This window comes from Stenella coeruleoalba, assembly GCF_951394435.1.
Source record: "Stenella coeruleoalba genome assembly, chromosome: 18".
In the NCBI taxonomy this organism is placed as follows: Eukaryota; Metazoa; Chordata; class Mammalia; order Artiodactyla; family Delphinidae; genus Stenella; species Stenella coeruleoalba.
In genome coordinates this window covers 48,683,322-48,709,147 of record NC_137164.1, presented here as the reverse complement: position 1 = coordinate 48,709,147, position 25,826 = coordinate 48,683,322, and the positions used below count along the sequence as shown (strand labels likewise).

Genomic DNA, 25,826 nt, shown 5'->3' with positions numbered 1-25,826 from the left:
AAAAGAATCTCTTCAACAAAAATATCTCTTTGGTTTAACCCTTTGAAGGACCACGTTATAAAACAAATGCTATCTGATAGGCGAAGCAAATTCTACCACCTTCCCATGAACTGATTCATGACAATTGCTAATCAAATGAGCCACCAAGTGAGATTCTTTGGAGCAATGAAGTTAGGATGGGTTACTTTTGTAGATAAAGATCCTGGCCATCAAAGTCTATAACATGAAGTCTCACCCAGCAAACCAAGACAAAATCAGACCCCATGGCTCTTTGGATTTGAGGGAGTGGGGAGCTGAGGAAGGAGACTTGGCATCCAGAAAGTGTCGATCTATCGAAGAAATAAATTAAGAACTAGAAATGGAGCGAAATAAATGACAGGTAAAACTGTTAGTTATTCTACAGTTTGTCCCTGCAGCTCATATCCCACCACCTTCTCTGCAGTTGAGCAGACTCTTAGAAATTCAAACTTTGCAATTAAAGATCATTTGAAAAATGTGACCATATATTTTTGCTGCTGGCCTTAAACAGGACTTCGGCAACCCAAAAGAATTAATGTCCCCCTTTCAGTAACTACCTAACACCAGAGAATGAATGGGATAGAGATATATGTGATGCAGTAAACTTCCTTTCTCTTTTATTCTGTTCTAATTACTTGGTAGGAAGGGAGGGAACATTTTAAAATAGCAACATGAATTGACAGGTGGAACTCCCCATACTCAAGTTACAGATCCAAGTTTGGATATCATTAAGGTTGCTTTTTTCCTTTTCATTTTTTTTAAACAGATTAAGACATTGAGAAACTCATTTGAAAGACACATCTGGAAAAAAAAAGTAGTATAATCAGGTTTAAATGAGAGAAAGTTGAAAATTATCCAATTCAAAGTAGGTATATTTTTACTTACATGAATAACAACCTTAAAAAAATACACATACACATTCATATCTCAAGTCAAATTTGGCAGACTGTAAAAGAGAGCCATCTGGGAACTTAATTCCTAAGACATGACTTTACAGTATTGCTGCAAAATCAAGCACCTTTTGAAGCTTTAGAGATCAGCTAAATCCTTAAAATATCATTTTGAGCCTCCGTTATTTTCACAAGGGAAATACGTGAACATTAATTTCGCTTCCAACTACTGTTCCTTTGGTAACTAGTACATGTAAAAATAACAGATTCTTGATTTCTCCACCCTCCATTTGATAAACAGACCTTTTAAAAAAACTCAGTCAATAATATCTCAAGTCACATTTTAGAACTAAAATATTAATATCGTAAATAACAAAAGAGTAAGTGTACACTAAAAAATACTTTTTCTTTGCATGACAAATATTGTGTTCAAAAGCATCGCCATCCTATAATTGTATTATGAACAGAATGTATCTAAGGAAGTGCGAAAAACTGGATTGGAATGGTAAGGGGGTGGAAACAGAAAACATGTTTATAATCTGTTCAAATTCTCAGCTTAGAAATTTCAATATATAATTTGGTTTAGAGCAATGGTTTAAATGCAGGACTTAGTCTGAGTCAAAATGCTAGACACAAAATGAAAACCTTTAATGTTCAACTCTACCTTTCTGTCAACTTCAATCCTCCAATACAGGACGTCTGGGCTGCTCTGTTGAGTTGCTTTCCACAACGAGCCATTGTTCTGTGCCTCTTAATGACCAGATGCCACCAAAGCCCATGACACTTGCTGTAGGAGCTCTGCAGTGTGCTGTGGTTGCTCTCCCACAGGCCTTTTAGAGAAAGTGTGCAGAGATGGCCCTGTGGGAGTCACACCCCCTCTTCTCTGCAGATTGTGTGTGTTTCTAAGCTCAGTATGGATATTTGGTAAATGGTTAATAATACAGTGCAGTTAATCATTGGTGCAGAAGCTAAATTTCATGGCCTCAGTAAACATCTCAACTAGGACAGGTTCAATCTCAATCTACCATTCATGGAGGCTAAGTCCCCAGTTTGCTTACTACCCTTTCAGGAAGAAAAGGAGTAAAGATACACCCTGTCCATCAAAGTCAGGAATGTCAAAATTAAAAGTATCAACTGACTTTTGCATATATGTAGTCCCAAAATAAGTGGAATAATTCAAACATATTTGGAAAAGTTCAAACTATTACTTCCTTCAAATAAAATAATTCAGTTAGAAAATTAATATGTATAATTACAGAAATATAAAGAGTACCCTAGCTTGTTTGACTAGCGAAAATTGTTACAAAGTAAATGGTAAATCTCAAACTACTGGAAAATAAGATTTGTACTCAGGGTCTGGATTAGTGAAGTGATTCAACAGCAGTGGGTCTTTATATTAATTGCTTCAGCTCTTGCCACTCATTCTCACCACACACAACTCTCCTAGGCTCTGTGTGTCATCTATGCTTTTAATAACATAGATAGTGGACTGTCGTCCACTAACAAAAAGAAATACCTCACATTTGCCAACATGTAGTTCTTTGCTCTCAGTATGTTCTGCAAACGTGTATCTTAGATTACATGTGCAGGAAGACCAACAACAGGTCTGTGAACTGTTAATGCAGTATCTTAGGGGTTGAATTTTGATAGAGCATTTAAAATAATAAATAGTTTGCCACACTTCTGCTAATTTTTTTTTTTTTTTCGGTACGCAGGCCTCTCACTGTTGTGGCCTCTCCCATTGCGGAGCACAGGCTCCGGCCACGCAGGCTCCGTGGCCATGGCTCACGGGCCCAGTCGCTCCGCGGCATGTGGGATCTTCCCGGACCGGGGCACAAACCCATGTCCCCTGCATTGGCAGGCGGACTCTCAACCACTGTGCCACCAGGGAAGACCCCTGAGCTTTTTTTTTTTTTTTTTTTTTTTTTACTTTTGCTAATTTTAATGTACATGGATGGGCACGGTAATGTCCAAGTACTCACACCTTACTGCACGCTCCAAATACAATGAGCCTTTCCGTAAAACGAACAAACATACTAACACAGAAATACATGTTATTATATTAGTAAGTAAAAAGTCACACTTCAGCTGAAAATTTATGTCAGTATCCTCCCTTCCACACAATTATCTTGCTGGCAGAGTGGAAATCTAAAAATTTGAAGTCAAGGCCTCTCAACCTCAGCACTACTGATATCTGCGATCAGAAATTCTTTGTTACGGAGGCCACTAAATACCCTTTGGAACTGAAGGGTACTTAGCAGCACCCCTGACCCCCAGGATGGCGGTAGCACCCCCATCCCAGCTATAACAACCAAAAGTATCTCCAGACGTTGCCAAATGCCCCCAGTTGAGAACCACCAGCCTAACCAACACCAAGGCTTTTAATCTACAATAAATATAGGACAAGATCTTTGACCTACAGAAGCCTCCACATTACATAAGAACTGAAACTAAAGAGAAATGCATTACTATTTTGTAAGGAATTATTTGCTTTCCTTCACATTTTCCCTTTCTTCTATAAAAATGCTATCTCAGGGCTTCCCTGTGGCGCAGTGGTTAAGAATCTGCCTGCCAATGCAGGGGACAGGGGTTCGAGCCCTGGTCCGGGAAGATCCCACATGCCGCGGAGCAACTTAAGCCCTTACGCCGCAACTACTGAGCCTGCGCTCTAGAGCCCGCGAGCCACAACTACAGAAGCCCACGTGCCACAACTACTGAAGCCCGCGTGCCACAACTACTGAAGCCCATGTGCCACAACTACTGAAGCCCACGTGCCACAACTACTGAAGCCCGCGCTCTACAGCCCGTGCTCCGCAACAAGAGAAACCACCGCAATAAGAAGCCTGCGCACCGTAACGAAGAGTAGCCCCTGCTCGCCGCAACTAGAGAAAGCCTGCGCGCAGCAGTGAAGACCCAATGCAGCCAAAAATAAATAAATAAATAATTTTTTTTTAAAAAAATGCTATCTCAGGGCAGAGGAGCTCTGGCCAACCATTTAAAGAAGCTGTCTGCCAGCTTTGTCACTCTCCACCCTCCACTTCCTTTGCAGCAGTCCCACGATCGACCCCTGTGCTCTTTGGTCCAACAAGACGGAGCTGTCGGGGCGATGCTCTTAATTAAGAGTGTCGAGGTCCTCATGCAGATGTTCTCACTAGGACTGCTTGGACACCTCTTGCTTTTATGGACTTGTGGTTTCCACTGAAACAAGTTGTTCTGCATACTTCCTACTACGGCTGTAACTACGTGACCTCCCGGTTTCGGTTTGTCACTAACTTAATTTCATTGAAGGCTGAGCCCAGATACTGATTTTTCCTGAACACTTTAGACCCAGTGTCTCATGAAACAGGCTCCAGGCAAGTTTCACTCAGGGCACTCTTGTTATTAGAAGCCAACAAACATGTTTTATTAAGTTCATAGCCTCCCTGAACATCGGCTACAGAGTTTCAAAACAGTATGATTTTAAGGGGAAAAGACATTTCTTCTTAATAGACAGCAACAACTGAAGAAAAACACTTTGAAAGTTAAAAATTTCTTTGCCCATCAGATAGGTCATATGAGAGAATGCTGATTAGGAAAAATAAATTCATCCATAGTTATTTTTCATGGAAATTAAACATGACCTCGAATACTGCAGAAGTAAACATGCCATTTTGGTGATGAAACTTAGCATCTCTCAACAATCTTCCAATTAATCAGAAATGCTAACAGACCCATCCCTGCTATGCACGTATCACTGCTGTGTCGTTTAGAAATGCTTGTTCAACAGAACTAGAAGCATATAGATATGAAATGGCTTGTTCATTTAAAAATATATCATTGCTTTTAAAAGATTAATCCTACCCAGGTTTTTAGGTTATATGGCTAAAGACAATGTTTACTATAAAAAATATTTATAGACAGGGTTATTCTTCTTTAGAAAAAAATCTTGACCATATTTAAGATTTTACAGTCATTTTTTAATGACTTTAAAGCTATTACAACAGAGATATTAACTCTTCAAACTTAGTCTTTGAATTGGTAAAAGCTAATTTTTTCATTTCTATTATTTCTATAGATAGAATAAGGTGTTTATTTTTTTCCAATGGAAAAATGCTAATTATGTTTAAGAGCCATGATAAGGAGGAAGTCATTATTACAAAATTAAATCATTTTCCTGTCACACTGAGCTGGTAACATGAGTTTATTCTGATTCACTGAAAGCAAATTTAGATTTATAAGAGAAAAATCTTACAAGAGTTTAAAACCAGATTTCCTGAAACCATATACTCAAACACAAACAGCATTTTCCATCTAAAACACAATACAGACACCTGCGCACATGTTTTCACACACACCCCCCCCCCCACTTTCACTTTCTCATCCATACTATTAAAAGAGTGAAAAACAGTTCATTTTTAGAAATCAGCCAGTTGACAAAAGTCATTAGCGGTACATGTTGGTCCCAAGCACCGCTGCTTTCCAAATATTAAGTCTCTTTTATCACTGTCCCACTCTCATTTTTATGTTAGCAATCATGTCTTAATTTCAAATAATTTTTACTCTGTAAGCTAAAATATAACCTTCTCCATTTTCTTTATAAATATAATGAGCATCCTCACCATTAGCAACCAAACACTATGATGTTGGACAAGCATTAAAATATAAACCACCATTTTGGCTAATACAGGAATCTAAAATAATAAGATACCATGGTCTCAGTTACAGACAGCTTCACACTCACAATCCCTAAACTATTTCTTAAATGGTCTGTTTTGGAATGCAAACAGAGGAAGACGGAGGGACAATTTTCCTGTAATCAGAGCTCTCAGAAATTATTTACACTTAAGCCACAAGCCCTAAGTTTAAAAAAACATGTAACAAACCAGTGAAACTTACTTGACAGTGACTCGATTTGATAAATCCTGTAGATCCCCAGGATGGAAAAGCTGGGCTTCTTTCAATCCAATCTGTTCACAAGCTTTCAAAAAAACGTTTATATTATCCTGTGAAAAGAAGTGGAAAGTGATTGCTTAGCCGAGCTCTCTCTCAGACAAAGGTTACCAATTTTTATGATATAACTTCCAAGCTTCAAAGTCCAATTACAGCCAGCAAAAAAGGAGGAAGCAAGACCAAGCCACTCATGTACGTAAAAAAAAATAATATTAATACATGTGCACGTATAGCCTTTTTCCAGAGCATAAACGGCAGTGCTCTCTCATGCCAGGCATATGCTGTTCCTGTGATCTTTGTGACTGACACGTTAAACATTACCTGTTATAGGACAAGTGCCTGGCCACTGAGCAGTAATCTACACTTGGATGTCAGCTCTGCTCTGCAAACAAACGCCCTCTTCCCAGCTTTGCACGACAAGCCTCACCTCTCCTCTTTAAAAATAACTCCAGCTACTGACATTCACCCACCCAGAAACTGTTGGCAGGGAAGAAAGAAGAGGAGGAACATTCTGTTTCTATGATTACAAATTACAGAACGACTGTGGAATACCACACCTGGAATCTGGGTTTGGTTGCTAACCCGGCTCCTGACAGACAGGGAAACCACACTGTAGGACCCAGGAGAAGCCCAGTGATCATTGGCTGAGCCGCAGAGCTGAGGTGTGGTCGTTACTCATGCCCTGCACCTGCCTCAGGAAGGGCCTCCACAACGGGAAAATCTAGGTTGCCCTCCTGTCTAACTTCAAAACCCAAATCCTCCATTCACAAACCAAGGCTCTTCATTCACGTCAACAGCTGCACCAACACTGACAATAGTAGAGACACACCGGGTGAGCAAAATTAGCTGGAGCTTCTATCTTTACTCCACTTCAAAAAAGAAAATCCTTTATGGGCTTGAGCTTGTGCAGATGCCATGCGACTCTTCACCTTCCACGTTGTTAGGTTCTCAGGCAAGAGAATGGCCTCCTCACATGCCAGCACAGGCTGGTCCCCTCACACCTTCTGGCAACGCCACATCTGAGGGGTGAGCCGCTCAGGGCCCCTGAAAGCTCACCTCACTCCCTAACAGGTGGCCGCGAGGGTCCTCTCTGCCACGTGGAGAGAGGCAGTTACCCTTTTCCCATGCTGGGAAGCTCATCTCCACAGGAAGAAAAGGCAGGCTGCGATGGCAACGTGGGAGGGAATGATCGAAAGGGAAATGAAGTAAGGTGAAGAGGCTAAATTCAACAGTTTGGGTTCTTGGTGTGTGAGAAGACTTAGGGAAAGGGGAAGCAAATGTATGGCAGAGAAAAACAATGCTGTTAGGGAGCTCAGGGACATTTAAAGAAAACCTGTTTGTAGCGGTAGGATGTTAGTCTAGTGTACGTACTATCAGTAAAAGGCAGCGCGAACTACCTAGCTGAAAGCTGCCATCCATGATTCATTTTATTCATTTTGAACAGAGGTCAAAGATTAAAGGAACTTAAGTCAAAAGTTGAACAGCTCAATGGAAGGCATTCAGTCTGAGGAGCAGTAGGCTCCTCAGGTGTGGTGCCTTAGAAACAGCCCTTGAATAGCTCTCTCAACTTGAGTGCCAGTGAACTGAAGCAACAAGTTACCTGCCCCATACACCCGACATACAATGGTGGGACAGGTGTAGGGTAACCAATAGACACACTCCAGTTCAATGTGTGCAGAAAGGAAAGGTCACTGATTCTGAAGTCCTGCAAAGCATAGGTTGGCAGGTCCTTCATTAGGATTCAAGGCCAGGGAACACCTCCTTCATGGTTTTCTGCTTCACTCTCCGGACACTTGGCTCCGCCTTAAAAATTATCTTTCCATTTCCTTGGAAAGTAGCTTGTGTTTGCAGATGTGTACCTTTCTCAGTCTGCTTCCTGGCTGAAGAAGTTTGGAGGACTAAAGGTCTTTTTATTTTGTAATCCTCTTTCCCTTTCAGTCTAAGTTTACAAAGTTTCTGCAAATATGATTCCCTCAAAGTTTATGCAAATACAATTCCCTCAAAAATACCATATGTCTTCTGTGAATCTTATTGGACTTCACTCCCTTAGACAAAAGCCACAACCACAAATTCCTTCAAGACAAGCCCTTCTCTTCATGTGCTGAGAAGACTGAGAGACACCACCCTTAAGCTTCTTAGAAGCCCTATTGCTAGACCAGACAGATTTCCAAGGTACCACTTTGTATCTTTCTAAGATCTTAAGCAATTGTACAACCACACCCTCAGCTTCATCGTTAGACCATCCTGTTTTCCTGCAAGCGCTCTGAATTTGATCTCTGCCAAAAACCCATTTCTCAATTCTCTTGATATTTTTCAGAAAAAAATTAATCATTTATTAACATAAAGAGACTGATAATTCCCCAAACCAGCAATTCCTGTGACCCCTTGTGTTTACTATTCTACCTGTCACTTCACCTTTCGCATTTTACTATAATCATCAAGAGGAAGCCAGGAAGCACATTAACACTCCACCAGGAAATCATTTCAGCTAGAGCATCTAGTTAATTAGGTACAATTTATAGGTATAAGGGAGTGACTATCACGTGAGAATCACTGGGACCACTTTAGAAGCTGGCTACAATACTTGTACAACAAAGAACAGAGCCTGAACCAAGATGGCGGAGTAGAAGGACGTGCTCTCACCCCCTCTTGCGAGAACACCAGAATCACAACTAACTGCTGAGCAATCAAGGACAGGAAGACGCTGGAACTCACCAAAAAAGATACCCCACATCCAAAGACAAAGCAGAAGCCACAATGAGATGGTACGAGGGGCACAATCACAATAAAATCAAATCCCATAACTGCCAGGTGGTGACTCACAAACTGGAGAACACTTACACCACAGAAGTCCACCCACTGGAGTGAAGGTTCTGAGCCCCACGTCAGGCCTCTGAACCTGGGGGTCCGGCAACGGGGGGAGGAATTCCTAGAGAATCAGACTTTGAAGGCTAGCAGGATTTGATTGCAGGACTCTGACAGGACTTCGGGAAACAGAGACTCCACTCTTGGAGGGCACACACAAAGTAGTGTGCACATCGGGACCCAGGGGAAGCAGCAGTGAACCCAGGGGAGACTGAACAAGATCTACCTGCTGGTGTTGGAGGGTCTCCTGCAGAGGCAGGGGGTGGCTGTGGCTCACCGTGGGGAGGGGGACACTGGTGGCAGAAGTTCTGGAAGGTACTCATTGGCCTGAGCCCTCCCAGAGCCTGCCATGGGTCCCACCAAAAAGCCTGCAGGCTCCAGTGCTGGGTCACCTCACGTCAAACAGGGAGGGAACCCAGACCCACCCATCAGCAGTCAAGAGGATTAAAGTTTTACTGAGCTCTGCCCACCAGAGCAACAGCCAGCTCTACCCACCACCAGTCCCTCTAATCAGGAAACTTGCACAAGCCTCTTAGATAGCCTCATCCACCAGAGGGCAGACAGCAGAAGCAAGAAGAACTACAATCCTACAGCCTGTGGAACAAAAACCACATTCACAGAAAGATAGACAAGATGCAAAGGCAGAGGGCTATGTACCAGATGAAGGAACAAGAAAAAACCCCAGAAAAACAACTAAATTATAAGTGGAGATAGGCAACCTTCCAGAATAAGAATTCAGAATAATGATAGTGAAGATGATCCAGGACCTTGGAAAAAGAATGAAGGCAAAGATCGAGAAGATGCAAGAAATGTTTAAGACAGACCTAGAAGAAATAAAGAACAAACAGAGATGAACAATACAATAACTGAAATGAAAACTACACTAGAAGGAATCAATAGCAAAATAACTGAGGCAGAAGAACGGATAAGTGACCTGGAAGACAGAATGGTGGAACTCACTGCTGCTGAACAGAATAAAGAAAAAAGAATGAGAAGAAATGAAGACAGCCTAAGAGACCTCTGGGACAACATTAAACGCAACAACATTTGCATTGTAGGGGTCCCAGAAGGAGAAGAGAGAGAGAAAGGACCTGCCAAAATATTTGAAGACATTATAGTCAAAAACTTCCCTAACATGGGAAAGGAAATAGCCACCCAAGTCCAGGAAGCACAGAGAGCCCCATACAGGATAAACCCAAGGAGAAACACGCTGAGACACATAATAATCAAATTGGCAAAAATTAAAGACAAAGAAAAATTATTGAAAGCAGCAAGGGAAAAACGAAAAATAACATACAAGGGAACTCCCATAAGGTTAACAGCTGATTTCTCAGCAGAAACTCTACAAGCCAGAAGGGAGTGGCATGATATACTTAAAGCGATGAAAGGGAAGAACTTACAGCCAAGATTACTCTACCCGGCAAGGATCTCATTCAGATGCGATGGAGAAATCAAAAGCTTTACAGACAAGCAAAAGCTAAGACAATTCAGCACCACCAAACCAGCTCTACAACATATGCTAAAGGAACTTCTCTAAGTCGGAAACACAAGAGAAAAAAAGGGCCCACAAAAACAAACCCAAAACAATTAAGAAAATGGTCATAGGAACATACATATCAATAATTACCTTAAAAGTGAATGGATTAAATGCTCCAACCAAAAGGTACAGACTGGCTGAATGGATACAAAAACAAGACCCGTATATATGCTGTCTACAAGAGACCCACTTCAGACCTAGGCACACATACAGACTGAAAGTGAGAGGATAGAAAAAGATATTCCATGCAAATGGAAATCAAAAGAAAGCTGCAGTAGCAGTACTCACATCAGATAAAATAGACTTTAAAATAAAGAATGTTACAAGAGACAACGACATTACATAATGATCAAGGATCAATCCAAGAAGAAGATGTAACAATTATAAATATATATGCACCCAACATAGGAGCACCTCAATACATAAGGCAACTGCTAACAGATATAAAAGGGGAAATGGATAGTAACACAATAATAGGAGGGGACTTTAACACCTCACTTACACCAATGGACAGATCATCCAAAATGAAAATAAATAAGGAAAGAGAAGCTTTAAATGACACAATAGACCAGACAGATTTAACTGATATTTATAGAACATTCCATCCAAAAACAGCAGATGACACTTTCTTCTCAAGTGTGCCCAGAACATTCTCCAGGATAGATCACATTTTGGGTCACAAATCAAGCCTCAGTAAATTTAAGAAACTTGAAATCATATCAAGCATCTTTTCTGACCACAATGCTATGAGATTAGAAATCAATGACAGGGAAAAAAATGTAAAAAACAAAAACACATGGAGGCTAAACAACACGTTACTAAATAACCAAGAGATCACTGAAGAAATCAAAGAGGAAATCAAAAAATACCTAGAGACAAATGACAATGAAAACACGGCAACCCAAAACCTATGGGATGTAGCAAAAGCAGTTGTAAGAGGGAAGTTTATAACTATAAAAGTCTACCTCAAGAAAGAAGAAAAATCTCAAATAAACGATCTAGATTTACACCTAAAGGAACAAGAGAAAGAAGAACAAACAAAACCCAAAGTTAGCAGAAGGAAAGAAATCATAAAGATCAGAGCAGAAATAAATGAAACAGAAACAAAGAAAACAATAGCAAAGATCAATAAAACTAACAGCTGGTTCTTTGAGAAGATAAACGAAATTGATAAATCATTAGCCAGTCTCATCAAGAGGGAGAGGACTCAAATCAATAAAATTATCAATAAAAATAAAAATGAAAAAGGAGAAGTTACAACAGACACCACAGAAATACAAAGCATCCTAAGGGACTACTACAAACAACTCTATGCCAATAAAATGGACAACCTGGAAGAAATGGAAATATTCTTAGAAAGGTATAACCTTCCAAAACTGAACCAGGAAGAAATAGAAAGTATGAACAGACCAATCACAAGTAATGAAACTGAAACTGTGATTAAAAATCTTCCAACAGGGCTTCCCTGGTGGCACAGTGGTTGAGAGTCCGCCTGCCGATGCAGGGGACACAGGTTCGTGCCCCGGTTGGGGAGGATCCCGCATGCCGCGGAGCAGCTGGGCCCATGGGCCATGGCCACTGAGCCTGAGCGTCCGGATGCTCCGCGGCGGGAGAGGCAACAGCAGCGAGAGGTCCACGTACCACAAAAAAATAAAAATTAAAAAAAATAAAGAAAATCTTCCAACAAACAAAAGTCCAGGACCAGATGTCTTCACAGGTGAATTCTATCAAACATTTAGAGAAGACCTAACACCCATCCTTCTCAAACTCTTCCAAAAAATTGCAGAGGAAGGAACACTCCCCAACTCATTCTATGAGGCCACCATCACCCTGATACCAAAACCAGACAAAGATACTACAAAAAAGGAAAATTACAGACCAATATCACTGATGAATATAGATGCAAAAATCCTGAATAAAATACTAGCATACAGAATCCAACAACACATTAAAAGGATCATACATCATGATCAAGTGGGATTTAACCCAGGCATGCAAGGATTCTTCAATATATGCAAACCAATCAATGTGATACACCATATTGACAAACTGAAGAAGAAAAACCATATGATCATCTCAATAGATGCAGAAAAAGCTTTTGACAAAATTCAACACCCATTTATGATAAAAACTCTCCAGAAAGTAGGCATAGAGGGAACTTACCTCAACATAATAAAGGCCATATACGACAAACCCACAGCAAACATCATTTTTAATGGTGAAAAACTGAAAGCATTTCCTCTAAGATCAGGAACAAGACAATGATGTCCATTCCCGCCACTATTATTCAACATAGTTTTGGAAGTCCTAGCCACGGGAATCAGAGAAGAAAAAGAATTAAAAGGAATACAAATTGGAAAAGAAGTAAAACTGTCACTGTTTGCAGATGACATGATACTATACATAGAGAATCCTAAAGATGCCATCTGAAAACTACTAGAGCTAATCAATGAATTTGGTAAAGTTGCAGGATACAAAATTAATTCACAGAAATCTCTAGCATTCTTATAAACTAATGATGAAAAATCTGAAAGAAAAATTAAGGAAACACTCCCATTTACCACTGCAACAAAAAGAATAAAATACCTAGGAGTAAATTTATCTAGGGAGACAAAAGACCTGTATGCAGAAAACTATAAGACACTGATGAAAGAAAGTAAAGATGGTACCAACAGATGGAGAGATAAACCATGTTCTTGGATTGGAAGAATCAATATTGTGAAAATGACTCTACTACCCAAAGCAATCTACAGATTCAATGCAATCCCTATCAAATTACCCATGGCATTTTTTACGGAACTAGAACAAAAAAATGTTAAAATCTGTATGGCGACACGAAAGACCCCAAATAGCCAAAGCAGTCTTGAGGGAAAAAAGTGGAGCTGGAGCAATCAGACTCGCTGACTTCAGACTATATTACAAAGCTACAGTAATCAAGACAATATGGTACTGGCACTAAAACAGAAATATAGATCAATGGAACAGGACAGAAAGCCAAGAGATAAACCCATGCACCTATGGTCAGCTAATCTATGACAAAGGAGGCAAGGATATACAATGGAGAAAAGACAGTCTCTTCAATAAGTGGTGCTGAGAAAACTGGACAGCTACATGTAAAAGAATGAAATTAGAACACTCCCTAACACCATACACAAAAATAAATTCAAAATGGATTAGTGACCTATATGTAAGGTAAGACCGGACACTATAAAACTCTTAGAGTCAAACATAGGAAGAACACTCTTTGACATAAATCACAGCAAGATATTTTTTGATCCACCTCCTAGAGTAATGGAAATAAAAACAAAAATAAACAAATGGGACCTAATGAAACCTCAAAGCTTTTGCACAGCAAAGGAAACCATAAACAAGATGAAAAGACAACCCTCAGAATGGGAGAAAATATTTGCTTAACGAATCAACGGACAAAGGATTACTCTCCAAAATATATAAAAAGCTCATGCAGCTCAATATTCAAACAACCCAATCCAAAAATGGGCAGAAGACCTAAATAGACATTTCTCCAAAGAAGACATACAGATGGCCAAGAAGCACATGAAAAGCTGCTCAACATCACTAATTATTAGAGAAATGCAAATCAAAACTACAATGAGGTATCACCTCACACCAGTTAGAATGGGCATCATCAGAAAATCTACAAACAACAAATGCTGGAGAGGGTGCGGAGAAAAGGGAACCCTCTTGCACTGCTGGTGGGAATGTAAATTGATACAGCCACTATGGAGAACAGTATGGAGGTTCCTTAGAAAACTAAAAATAGAATTACCATATGACCCAGCAATCCCACTACTGGGCATATACCCAGAGAAAAGCATAATTCAAAAAGGCACATGCACCCCAATGTTCATTGCAGCACTATTTATAATAGCCAGGTCATGGGAGCAACCTAAATGCCCATTGACAGACGAATGGATAAAGAAAATGTGGTACTTATATACAGTGGAGTATTAGCCATAAAAAGGAACGAAATTGGATCATTTGTTGAGACGTGGATGGATCTAGAGACTGTCATACAGAGTGAAGTAAATCAGAAAGAGAAAAACAAATATCGTATATTAACGCATATATGTGGAACCTAGAAAAATGGTACAGATGAACTGGTTTGCAGGGCAGAAATTGAGACACAGATATAAAGAAACAAACATATGGACACCAAGGGGGGAAAGCAGCAGGGGGTGGTGGTGGTGGTGTGATGAATTGGGATATAGGGATTGACACGTATGTATACAATGATGTGTTATTGCATTACTCTCAACAAACTATTTTCTCTTACATGCTGAATCATTTTGTTACACAAAGTCTAAATCCTCATTAAAGTGTATACTCCACCTCCCTAGGCTCTCACCTGCCCAAAGCCACTTTTATTCTTACTTAGAGGACTTTTGTTATTTAAGTATCTTTTTTTTTTCTTTTTTTGCAGTACGTGGGCCTCTCACTGCTGTGGCCTCTCCCGTTGAGGAGCACAGGCTCCGGATGCGCAGGCTCAGCGGCCATGGCTCACGGGCCCAGCCGCTCCACGGTATGTGGGATCTTCCCGGACCGGGGCACAAACCCCTGTCCCCTGCATAGGCAGGCGGACTCTCAACCACTGCGCCACCAGGGAAGCCCCTTTAAGTATCATTAATGATAAAATTTCAAGTGTGATGACTTCCAACATGTAGAGGGAATACTTTGAATCACGAAACCTTAATGCCACAACAGATGGGGAACTGTCTGCTCTTAAGATCAAACCAGTTAGACCCACCTCTGCAGAAATTTCCTGAGTGTACAGGGTCAAGAGCTGTCATACACAAAAATGGGTTCTTTAAAGAAAGACAAGACTAATAAAGAGATTTATTACAGAATTCCTGAATAAGATGAAAATCCTAACTAATTCTAAAGAAGAGTGAAGCTGTGCTCAGGCCTGTGACCTGAGGGCCATACCAGCAACATCTTAAACCAAAGCTCCCAGAATGGCGTCACTTGGCAGTGTTTCCCATCAATGAACCAAGCGATCTTCCCATGCTCAGTCTGACCTTTTTTCCCAGTACAGCTCTATGCCTACTTTAAGCAAGATTCTTCCATTTTCAAAAGAGCCTGTTATCCAATTCCTCTGAACATGAGGACAGGATGGTGCCGGTCAATTTATCCTAAGGCCAAGAGGCTTGGTGACCTCAACTCCTTTTCTATTAATGACATGGCCCCTATTTCCTCTGCCTCGGGAATTGACAGTGCCAGAAAGTTAGCAGGTACGTGCCAGCAAGCAAGAGGGTGTAAGCACTGCTGGAGGCGGAGAAACTAAGTCCATGCTTTAGAGTGACAGTCTCCTGTCAGCCACATCAGAATGACCAAAGGGGCACGCAGTACTGCCTCTCAGGCGATGCTGATGGGGATCAAACTGGAGAACAGCTGACCTAGCCTCTTGCTACTCAACGTGTGGTCCACACACCATCAGCACTGGCATCACCCGGGAACTGTCAGAAATGCAGAAGCTGCAGCTCCACCCCAGACCTACTGAATCGCAATGCGCATCCTAAGATACTCCTGCAGGTGATTAGAGTCTTTGTAGACAAGTTCTCTGACAAATAACAAAATAAGGACACTCTTTCCAAATATGAACTAAAGCAGTATTTCTCGTTAGCGTAAACACGAAACACCTAGGTATTATAGAGCTCACATTGGACCATGACTAAAAGTGAATTGAATTCCATTCTTATGATACAATAATTGTGGTCATACAAAATGATTTTAAAGCAACTCCCAAGCAACAATGACAATATATCCAAATTTGCCTTTTAAGTATACCATTTCCATTAAGAAAGCAGCTTAGTCACAGTTTTGATCAGCTAGCCCTAGCTCTTTTTGTTTTGGAAAGTTCATCCTGTTTTACGGCTTAGTTAATAAATGTAAGCTGTGAAGTAGCACACCTACAATCTGTGATTCTAATATGTAGGTAAACACACAAGAGATTCGACTTCCATCCTTATTTGTGAAGAAAATAAGCAGCTCGTCTTTAAGTTGTCCTTGGGTGCTTACTTCTCTACAAAGAAAAAGGCTCGGTCACTTGCCGGTAAGAAAGGAATTGAGGACAAGGAGAGCAGTAAAGTTCTGTCACATGTGAAAATAGGACCCAACCAGAAATGCTTAAAAGGAATCGCCAGGTGACACGGAGGGCCTGGGGCTTATACATGATAACTGTGCCAGCAGCTTGGTGGTTTGATTTTGCCCCAGCACTGTCTAATGGGGCAAGAGCAAAGCCAGACCAAGAGAGAGAGACTGAGAGCTGGCAGGTTAGGGCAGCAGCAGGTCAGAGGGATGGAGGGCTGAGTGCTCCCGTAAAAGGCTAGTTATTCTCTACACCTGCTTCCTTCTTCCTGTCCTGCCCCTAGGTTCTTCAGAACCTTTTTTTTTTTTTTTTCCTCTTTCTGACTTACTTCACTCTGTATGACAGACTCTAGGTCCATCCACCTCACTCCAGGACGAAGTGAGAGAGTGGCATGGACATATATACACTATCAAATGTAAAACTGATAGCTAGTGGGAAGCAGCTGCATAGCACAGGGAGCTCAGCTCGGTGCTTTGTGACCACCTAGAGGGGTGGGATAGGGAGGGTGGGAGGGAGACGCAAGGGGGAGGAGATATGGGGATATATGTATACGTATAGCTGATTCACTTAGTGATACAGCAGAAACTAACACAACATTGTAAAGCAATTATACTCCAATAAAGATGTTAAAAACAACAACAACAAAAAAAGGCTAGTTATTGACATGCTTAATCAACTCGGGTTACAATTAACTACACAGGAGCCATAACAGCCTTTGTCAAACTGCAGCATGAAGTCAGGTACGGTCTTACATATTATTTCTATTAAACTTTACATCAGAAAGGAAGTAATTCTAAAACTTACCTACTCTGTTAAAAAAAGAAAAAAAAGGTGCCAACATAGATTCTTAAGAAGTTCTGTCAGAGAACAGATTGGTTGGTTGCCAGAGGTGGGGGGACGGGACAAAATGGGAAGAAAAGAAAACAAAGTTCTGTCCTCAAATTATCCATGTTGTATGTTCCAAAGTGAAACATGTAATTGCTTAGATCAACGTGTCATAATGATGCTAAAATGCATGTCTTATGAATCAATAAAGCATGTTTAATGAAGGAAAACTACACAGTAAAACTTTGGAGATGGTTGGGAATTCGTGTTCCTTCAGTGCCCCCACCCCACCCCCTTCAGAGACTCTTTTACAGGTAATATGTCTGGATCATCAGCCCTTTTGTAAGTCTTTCCAACCCCAGGGACTCCTTGCTTTATGAGGCTGACTCACTTTTAGTCATTTCTATGTCAAAAAAGTCCAAAGGGGCTTCCCTGGTGGTGCAGTGGTTGAGAATCTGCCTGCTAATGCAGGGGACACGGGTTCGAGCCCTGGTCTGGCAGGATCCCACATGCCGCAGAGCAACTAGGCCCGTGCGCCACAACTACTGAGCCTGCGTGTCTGGAGCCTGTGTTCCACAACAAGAGAGGCTGCGATAGTGAGAGGCCCGCGCACCGCGATAAAGAGTGGGCCCCGCTCCCCGCAACTAGAGAGAGCCCTTGCACAGAAACAAAGACCCAACACAGCCAAAAATAAATAAATTAATTAAAAAAAAAAAAAAGTCCAAAGACTTCTCACTGTAATTATAAAATATTGATCCTATCCCTGCCTACTTAATGCAAAATGAATCTCATCTTTCTCCCACAGGAGAGCCCCTGAGCTTTCCTACTTCGTACACTCCATGTGTTTCCCCCACCTCACAGCTTCTCCTGGTTTCCTCAACATCTCTGGTCGCTCATGTGACATTTTTCCATTCTCTTATTATCCCAACTGGCTCTCCATAGAATAGCTAATTTTCCCAATAATCTCAACTTCCCATGAAAAGAAGCTTACAAAGTCTAACTGTTCCCATTTTACACACGGTGAAACTGAGGCCTAAGAGGTATGTGACTTGCCTAAGGTCACCCAGTAAGTAGTGAAGCTAGGATTCAAACCAAACAGTTCAACTCAAGTGTGTGCTCTTAACCACTGTATTAATTTCCCATTTCTGCTGTCACAAATTACAGTTTAGTGGCTTAACACAAGATAAGTTTATGATTTTACAGTTCTGGAGGTTAGAAGTTCAAAATCAGTCTCGCTAGGCTAAAATCAAGGCGTCGGCAGGGCTTTATTCCTTCTGGAGGCTCTGGAAGAAAATCGATTTTCTTTTCCTTCCTGAGGCTTCTTTCGCTCCATCTTCAAAACCAGCAGCATCGGGCTGAGTCTCTGTTCCACTACCATCTATCTGGTTCTCGCTCCCTCTTCCACTTATCAGGACCCTTGTGATTATATTGGGGCCCCCTGGCTAATCCAGGCTCTTCTCCTCCAACCCGAATTCCACCTGCAACCTAAGCCCCCCTTGCCTTGCAACATATCCACAGGTTCAATGGGCTAGAGTGTGAACATCTTTGGGAGATGTTCTGCCTACAGCTACCAAGCCTCCTTAAAAACAGGTTCCTGGGGCTTCCCTGGTGGCGCAGTGGTTGAGAGTCCGCCTGCCGATGCAGGGGACACAGGTTCGTGCCCCGGTCCGGGAAGATCCCACATGCCGCGGAGCGGCTGGGCCCATGAGCCATGGCCGCTGAGCCTGCGCATCGGGAGCCTGTGCTCCGCAACGGGAGAGGCCGCAACAGTGAGAGGCCTGCGTACCGCAAAAAAAAAAAAAAAAAAAAAAAAAAGACAGGTTCCTGTGTGCTATTGCCTTCTCAGAGTGAAGCATCTGTAACTCAAGACAGGACTCCAAGTGTGGTTAATTATCACAAAAAACCATCACTGTAAAGGTAATTAATAATGGTCATCTTGTAAAATGAGGATAATGGGGTGATTGTGAGGATGGAATGAGGAAATAGATATGTGATTGGCACAGTTTCTAGCATATAGTAAGTAATCAGTAAATGGAGAGAATTTACCCAACTTCTCTTGTTGCAGACCACAGGTACTTCGTATTGTGGCATCTATATTATACCGTCAGCTGAGCTCACATACAGTGGCGTAGTCACCTCCTATGAATTGACATCACAGTTCATAGGAAGAAGACCTGTTAGTTTTAACAGACCAGGAAGCTAGTCAAATTTAGAATAAAAATAAGGTGGATATAAAGAATCTGAATTGAATGTCATGTGATGCTATTAGTGAGGTATCACAGAAAAAGGCATAAAATGCATGATTCCATTTGTAGCCAATATAAAATCACAGAATTCATGTGATTGATTTTTTTTCAGTAGAATACAGTAGAAATATATTCCTGATGAATATCCTTTTGGAGACTGAGGCCCATTCGGATCGTTTTTAGTTTCAGTTTTTGATATCCAGTACATGAGCTATGCGTGATTGCTCCAACATCTATAAACTAGACTAGGTAAATTTCCCATGTTTTCATCCCACCTTTTTTTTTTTTTAATAAAATTAGGGCAAGTACAAGCCCTAAGGCAAACTGCCAGAAACCTCTCTCCAAGTTTACATGGATTTACATTCAGGTCCTTAAAACTGAGCATTTTTTCTCAATTATTTAAGATTTCGCCTACAGACATTATTCTGGTCCGCTTTTCCATCTCAACTACCAAGGCTACAACAACAGACACATTACAGGAATTAAGACAGATGCCTAAAAGGCCAAGGATGGTCATATGAATAAATCAAATACAAATGAATAAAACGGGCATAATGTCAAAGAGATGGCAAAAGAGAACAAAGAAACCAGAGGCTCCCATCCTGTCTATGGGACACCCCATATAATGGTTGGGGGAATACAGGCCTGCTGTTACCAGATTCATTGCAAAGCTAGAGATGAAGATTTTATCTAAAATATGAGGGTATGCAAATGTTGATTTAAATTTTGAAGACAAGCAAAACCTGTGTGAGTCAAGCAAAATCCATTGTGGGCCATTTCATGACCTCTAGTAGGTCTCCTGGACTCTCCATGGGACCAGCCCAGTGATCTGTTGCTTTAGAGCATTTGTTTGTGGTGGACAAGGCTGGCTTCTAGTGATTATTTTCCTTCTTGTTAAATAATCACAAACCATCCCTTTAATCATCTTTTCCATGATGTTGTTAGGGAATAACATCTAAAATCAACATTGACCACTTTTTTGGACATTTGCAAATCTGCCACCTATGCAAATTGCCTCATCCTCCACAGGGTCTCTTGATTCTCCCCTCCCCTCCACCAACCCTCTGCTCCATATGTATTATGTCAATAAACTACTAATACAAAAACCCTGGCTTCTCTATCAACCCATAAGTAAATCCTACACACTTTTTCCATCAAAACATTTGGAAACTCTGACAGCTTCTCACCATTCCCAATATTGCCACCACATTCTCTTGCCTGAACTACTGTATTAGTCAAAAACAGAACCAACAGGATACATATATGAAGGAGATTTATAAAAAGGAATTGACTCATACAATCATGGAGGCTAAGTCCACAGTTATGGAGGCTAAGTCCCACAATCTGCCCATCTATAAGCTGGACACCCAGGAGAGCTGATGGCATAGTTCCAGTTCGTGGGCAGAGCCTGAGAACCAGGAGAGTCAGTGGGATGGTATAACTACAAGTTCAAAAGCTAGCAGCCTTGAAACTCAAGAAGAGCCAATGTTTCAGTTCTGGTCTGTCTGAAGGCAGGAAAAGACCAATGTCCTAGCTCATGCACTGAGGCAGGAGTAGCTTCCTCTTACTCACAGGAGGGTTGAACTTTTTGTTCTAGGCAGGCCTTCAACTGATTAGATGAGGCCCACTCTCAATAGAAAGGGCAATCTGCTTTACTCAGTCTACCAATTCAAATGTTAATCTCATCCAAAACACCCTCACAGACACACCTAGGATAATATAATAATGTCTGACCAAATATCTGGACACCCCATAGCACAGGTTGACACATAAAATGAATCATCACAATTACTGAAGCTGTTCCTTAACTGACTTTCCTGCTTCTCAGTTCCCTTCAGTCCACTCTTCAAACACCAATCTATGATCTCTTTTTAAGTTTTATTGAGACATTAATGCACATACTATACAATTCATCCAAAGGGCACAAATCAATGGGTTTCAGTGTATTCACAAATACGTGCATCCTTTATCACAGACAACCAATAATTTCTAACAACAAATTAAATTACTCTCAAAAGTCCCCAACGGCTTCTCATCCCCAGTGGCTTAGGGTAAAATGCAGTCTACTCACCAAAGCCCACAAAGCCCTATACAACCTTGCTGGCCTACCTCTTTGCCTCACTCAGTTCCAGACGCAGAGTCCTCCTTAATGGTCCGGTTTGATCCTGCCTTGACCCCACCCCTCTTTTCCTTCTCTATGGAAAACTCCCACCCATCCTCATATCTTCCCACTCCCTCCTTTCACTCAGGTCCCTGATCAAACGCCAGCCCCTGAAATAAGATGCTCCTGAGCCCCTTCTCCGTAACACTTCTCATGCATGCACTCAATCATTCTCTACCCATTCACTTTATTTTTTCAGTGTAATTAAGGTAATTGGCAAGGTATTATAGATTCTTCACAGTAATCATTGGCACCTGACAGGTTATTATCGACTTACTGCCTATGTTCCATTAGGGAGCAACGTTCTCTGCCTTACTTGTGGTTGTGTCCCAAGTTCTTAGAACAGTACCTGGCACAGAGTAGGTGTTCAGTATTTTTAGGAAAGGAGGGATAGTCATGGGCCTAAACCCCATCAAGCAACCAATGCCCTGACACCAGTCTTACACCTGGGTTCTATTTCATATTAACGTCATCTGCTCTTCCATTTCCAATTTCTACATTAAAAAGATGCCTAAAGAGAGATTGTTCAAAGTGTCTTTGTATCTGAATAAAACTGTCATGTATGACATAATCTTACTCTGAATCAATTTTTTTTTTTTTTTTTTTTTTTTGTGGTACGCGGGCCTCTCACTGTTGTGGTCTCTCCCGCCGCGGAGCACAGGCTCCGGACGCGCAGGCCCAGCGGCCATGGCCCACGGGCCCAGCCGCTCCGAGGCATGTGGGATCTTCCCAGACCGGGGCACAAACCCGTGTCCCCTGCATCCGCAGGTGGACTCTCAACCACTGCGCCACCAGGGAAGCCCTCATTAATGTTTTGAAAAAAGTTGCCCTCAAGGCTGAAAGTTGGCACATAAATGTTCATCTTAGATTTAAAAACGAGTAAGTTTTGAAACCATAGGGAAGTGTTCCTAAACTTGTGCCAATGCCATGACTAAGAGATTATGGCTAGAAATAAAACCGGAGTTTCCTGATTTACAGTGCTGCATCATTATAAGGGCATTGTAACCAATTTCAATGTTGACACTAAGTTTCTACTCTTGGTGATACTTAATTTCAGTTGAGAGTTGGAGAAAAATAGGGTGACAAGAAAACTTGAGGAGATCTCCTAAAAATACTTTATATAAATAACTCAGTCATCACTGACTTATTTATATGCCATTTACATGGAGGTATTAAGGCATTTGGATATTTAATATCTAATATTTGTTACCTTGAAGACATCCAATGCACATCAGTCTGTTTCCTCAGACTTGATTACTGGTAACCCTAAACCATTTCAAAGTACAGATGGTGATCCACAGAAATTCCAATAAAAGATACATTAGAAAAAAGTTATTTACATTAAAATACAACCATGGAAAATGTCATTTCAAATGCACAAAGTGATCTTTTTTTTTTAGTACTGGCTAACTTTTATGCTATGATTTCTTACACCAGTGCAATAGTACACTAAAAATGGTAACATTATAGTACTCTTCTATGTCTTTATTAAGAAGTAAGAAAAAGTACTCCGTATTTGTGTTATTGGTGTTTTGTTTTCAAATAAAATAATGAGATTGGCATGCTAGTAAAATAAGAATAGTTTAAATGTTAGTGTTACACAGCTTGTAACAGTGGTTCACCTTCCCTTTGTAATAAAAACATTTCTTTAATAGAGTTTTAATCATGAGACCGAGACGGAGCAGTTTTAATCAAGTGTATTGATATAGTTTAACCTTCACTGTCTCATTAGGAAATGAAAGAAAAGAAAAAAAATCTTTTAACTCAAAACTCCAAGGTCTGACCCAACATATATGAAATTATTCCAATACAGTAAGAGGTGAGAAATGGTAATTTATAGAAACATTTAGCCTTTGTTATTTATCAACTGTGAGGAAATAAAGAACATGAAAACTAAGAGTTGAGGCAAGAGTAGGGTTATGGGAGGGGACCTCCATGTTGACCCCCATCCATCTAAAGATGGGGGGCAGGGCAGTCAGAATCAGCTCAGTACGAAAATCCTGCTCTTATTGGCTAAATAATCGAATTGGCAAGGATGAGTGAATCAAAAAGAATTTGCTTGGTGGAAGCCTCTCCCAAATTTACTAGGTGGAAGATCTCCTTCAACAAATCTACGAAGTCAGCAATAAAATTCAAGACCAGAAAATAGGGCTTCCCTGGTGGCGCAGTGGTTGAGAGTCCACCTGCGGATGCAGGGGACACGGGTTCGTGCCCCGGTCTGGGAAGATCCCACATGCCGCAGAGCGGCTGGGCCCGTGAGCCATGGCCGCTGAGCCTGCGCGTCCGGAGCCTGTGCTCCGCAACGGGAGAGGCCACAACAGTGAGAGGCCCGCGTACCGCAAAAAAAAAAAAAAAAAAAGACCAGAAAATAGACACTACTGATCTTACCATTAAATGGTTATTTTAAACTAGCTGTACACCATTTTCCCCTCTCTTCTCATGCCGCAGCTTGTTATCAGTGTTTTGCATATATTAACATCCAAATATTTTCACAAATGCATCTTGCTTATTACCAACGAGAGAGATATTCCCTCTGAGACACACATTGGGTTTGACCTAGTACAGAGCAACTCTCAATCACCACTCTTTCAAGCAAGGCATATATTCATACTGGCTGTTCATCCAAGCCACATTCTAATATTCCTTGAGTACTTTCTCTTCAACCATACAAAATTCATTCCTGCCTCTTACCCAGAAAAGTACCACCCTTGAATGAAACTAGTAATTATATTTGTACTTCTTACATTATTTCAACTTGGAAGAGAAAGGAAACAGAAGAAAGTTTTTTTCTCCTGAAAACAGTCTGTCTTGAGGTCTCACATTTTGATTTTACTTGTAGAAAGAACTCGCAAACTCAGCGTTTCACAAACCTCCCCTCTCCCAACCCCTGGGCTTATTTTACTAAAAAAAAATTTTTAATGGGATAAATATAGTCATTGCTTAAGAGTAGTTTTCAGAAAAGTACATGATAAAACCTGTATCAGAATATTTAAATTTTATAGCTGATTCCTCAGGTGAATTTTCTACTACAGCAGAAGGGAACAACTAGATGTTTCAACAGTGACCTTGGCATAGACTAGGTTGCACTACTTTGCTGACACCCAAGTGTATAGGTGAGTGAAGATGAATGAATCAGAAGTAATTTTACACAGGTACAAGAACACTGACCACTAATAACCTTCTGAAAAATGGCAGACCCATAGACTTGCTTTATTTCTTAAAATAACCATTATGAAGGCAGGAGAAAATGACACATCTAACAGCTTAAGCTAGCTGGCATCTTTGCCCATTTCCTACATTCTACAGCATTCCTGAATGAGGAGACAACTTTCCCAGCCTCTGTAGTCAACCTTACACATTCCACTCTTAAAGGAATCTGAAAGAATAACACTTTAGAGCAAAGATGTTCAAATTGAGCCCATATTTTTCATGCAAGTCCGGATATACCAAGGATTTTTCTACTAAGCCCACTGACAGACACAAACATTCAAACAAACAAATGATTCAAACTAAATTTTCTAGGATACCATTGCTTTTCAAAGGGAAATCGCAATTGAAATGCCAAGCATGAGAACAATGAAATCTGTAGTCAGTCAGCAAACTAGTCCATATAAAAGGGTAGGGTTTACTTTCTTGATTCTTTAGCTCAGTGGTTCTCAACCAGGGATGATTTTATGCCATAGGGGTTATTGGCAATGTCAGGAGACATTTTTAGTTGTCACAAGGCGGGGATGGAGGGCACAGTGCTACTTGCATCTATTGAGTAGAGGCCAGGGATGCTCCTCAACGTTCTACAATGCACAGGACAGACTCCCGCAACAAAGAATTATCCAGTCCAAAATGTCAATAGTGCCAAGGTTGAGAAACCTTGCTTTAGAAAATACAAATAGACCATTAGGGGTCCAAGATGACTATAAGTCTTACGGTTAATAACTTCCTTGATGTTTTCTACACATATTGTATCTCATGCACATTAATGCAGATGGTAAATAATATTCTGGTTCAACGGCTCTTTTCACCATCAGAATATCTTGCCTGTTTCTCAGGGGTTTGTTTTGAGGTTGAGTTTTTTAATTCTCAAAGTTTTGGTTTTGAGTTTCAGTGATTTGAACATACCCACATTTAACACCAGCTAATTTTTGGAAGACTCAAACTCTTGCGTTAGAATTTTTAAGCATGGCTTTATAAAGAACAAAAAGAATTTAAAGGATAGGGGAAAATGTATTTCTTTACAAAACTCAATCAAGCA

At 40.9% G+C, this 25,826-nt stretch overlaps 1 protein-coding gene across 4 annotated transcripts in view; it reads right to left on the bottom strand.

Moving 5' to 3' along the window:
- The window catches only part of LMO7 (LIM domain 7), a 202,668-nt gene that overhangs the window by 90,732 nt on the left and 86,110 nt on the right, over nucleotides 1-25,826 (bottom strand). For 3 of the 4 annotated variants that reach the window (XM_079903486.1, XM_079903483.1, XM_079903484.1), the window contains one exon: nucleotides 5,784-5,890. In XM_079903486.1, coding sequence (XP_079759612.1) covers nucleotides 5,784-5,890 — 107 coding nt within the window. Of the gene's footprint in view, nucleotides 1-5,783; nucleotides 5,891-6,056; nucleotides 6,206-25,826 lie in introns of those variants that run through there. The other variant, XM_079903485.1, reaches the window with a different exon arrangement.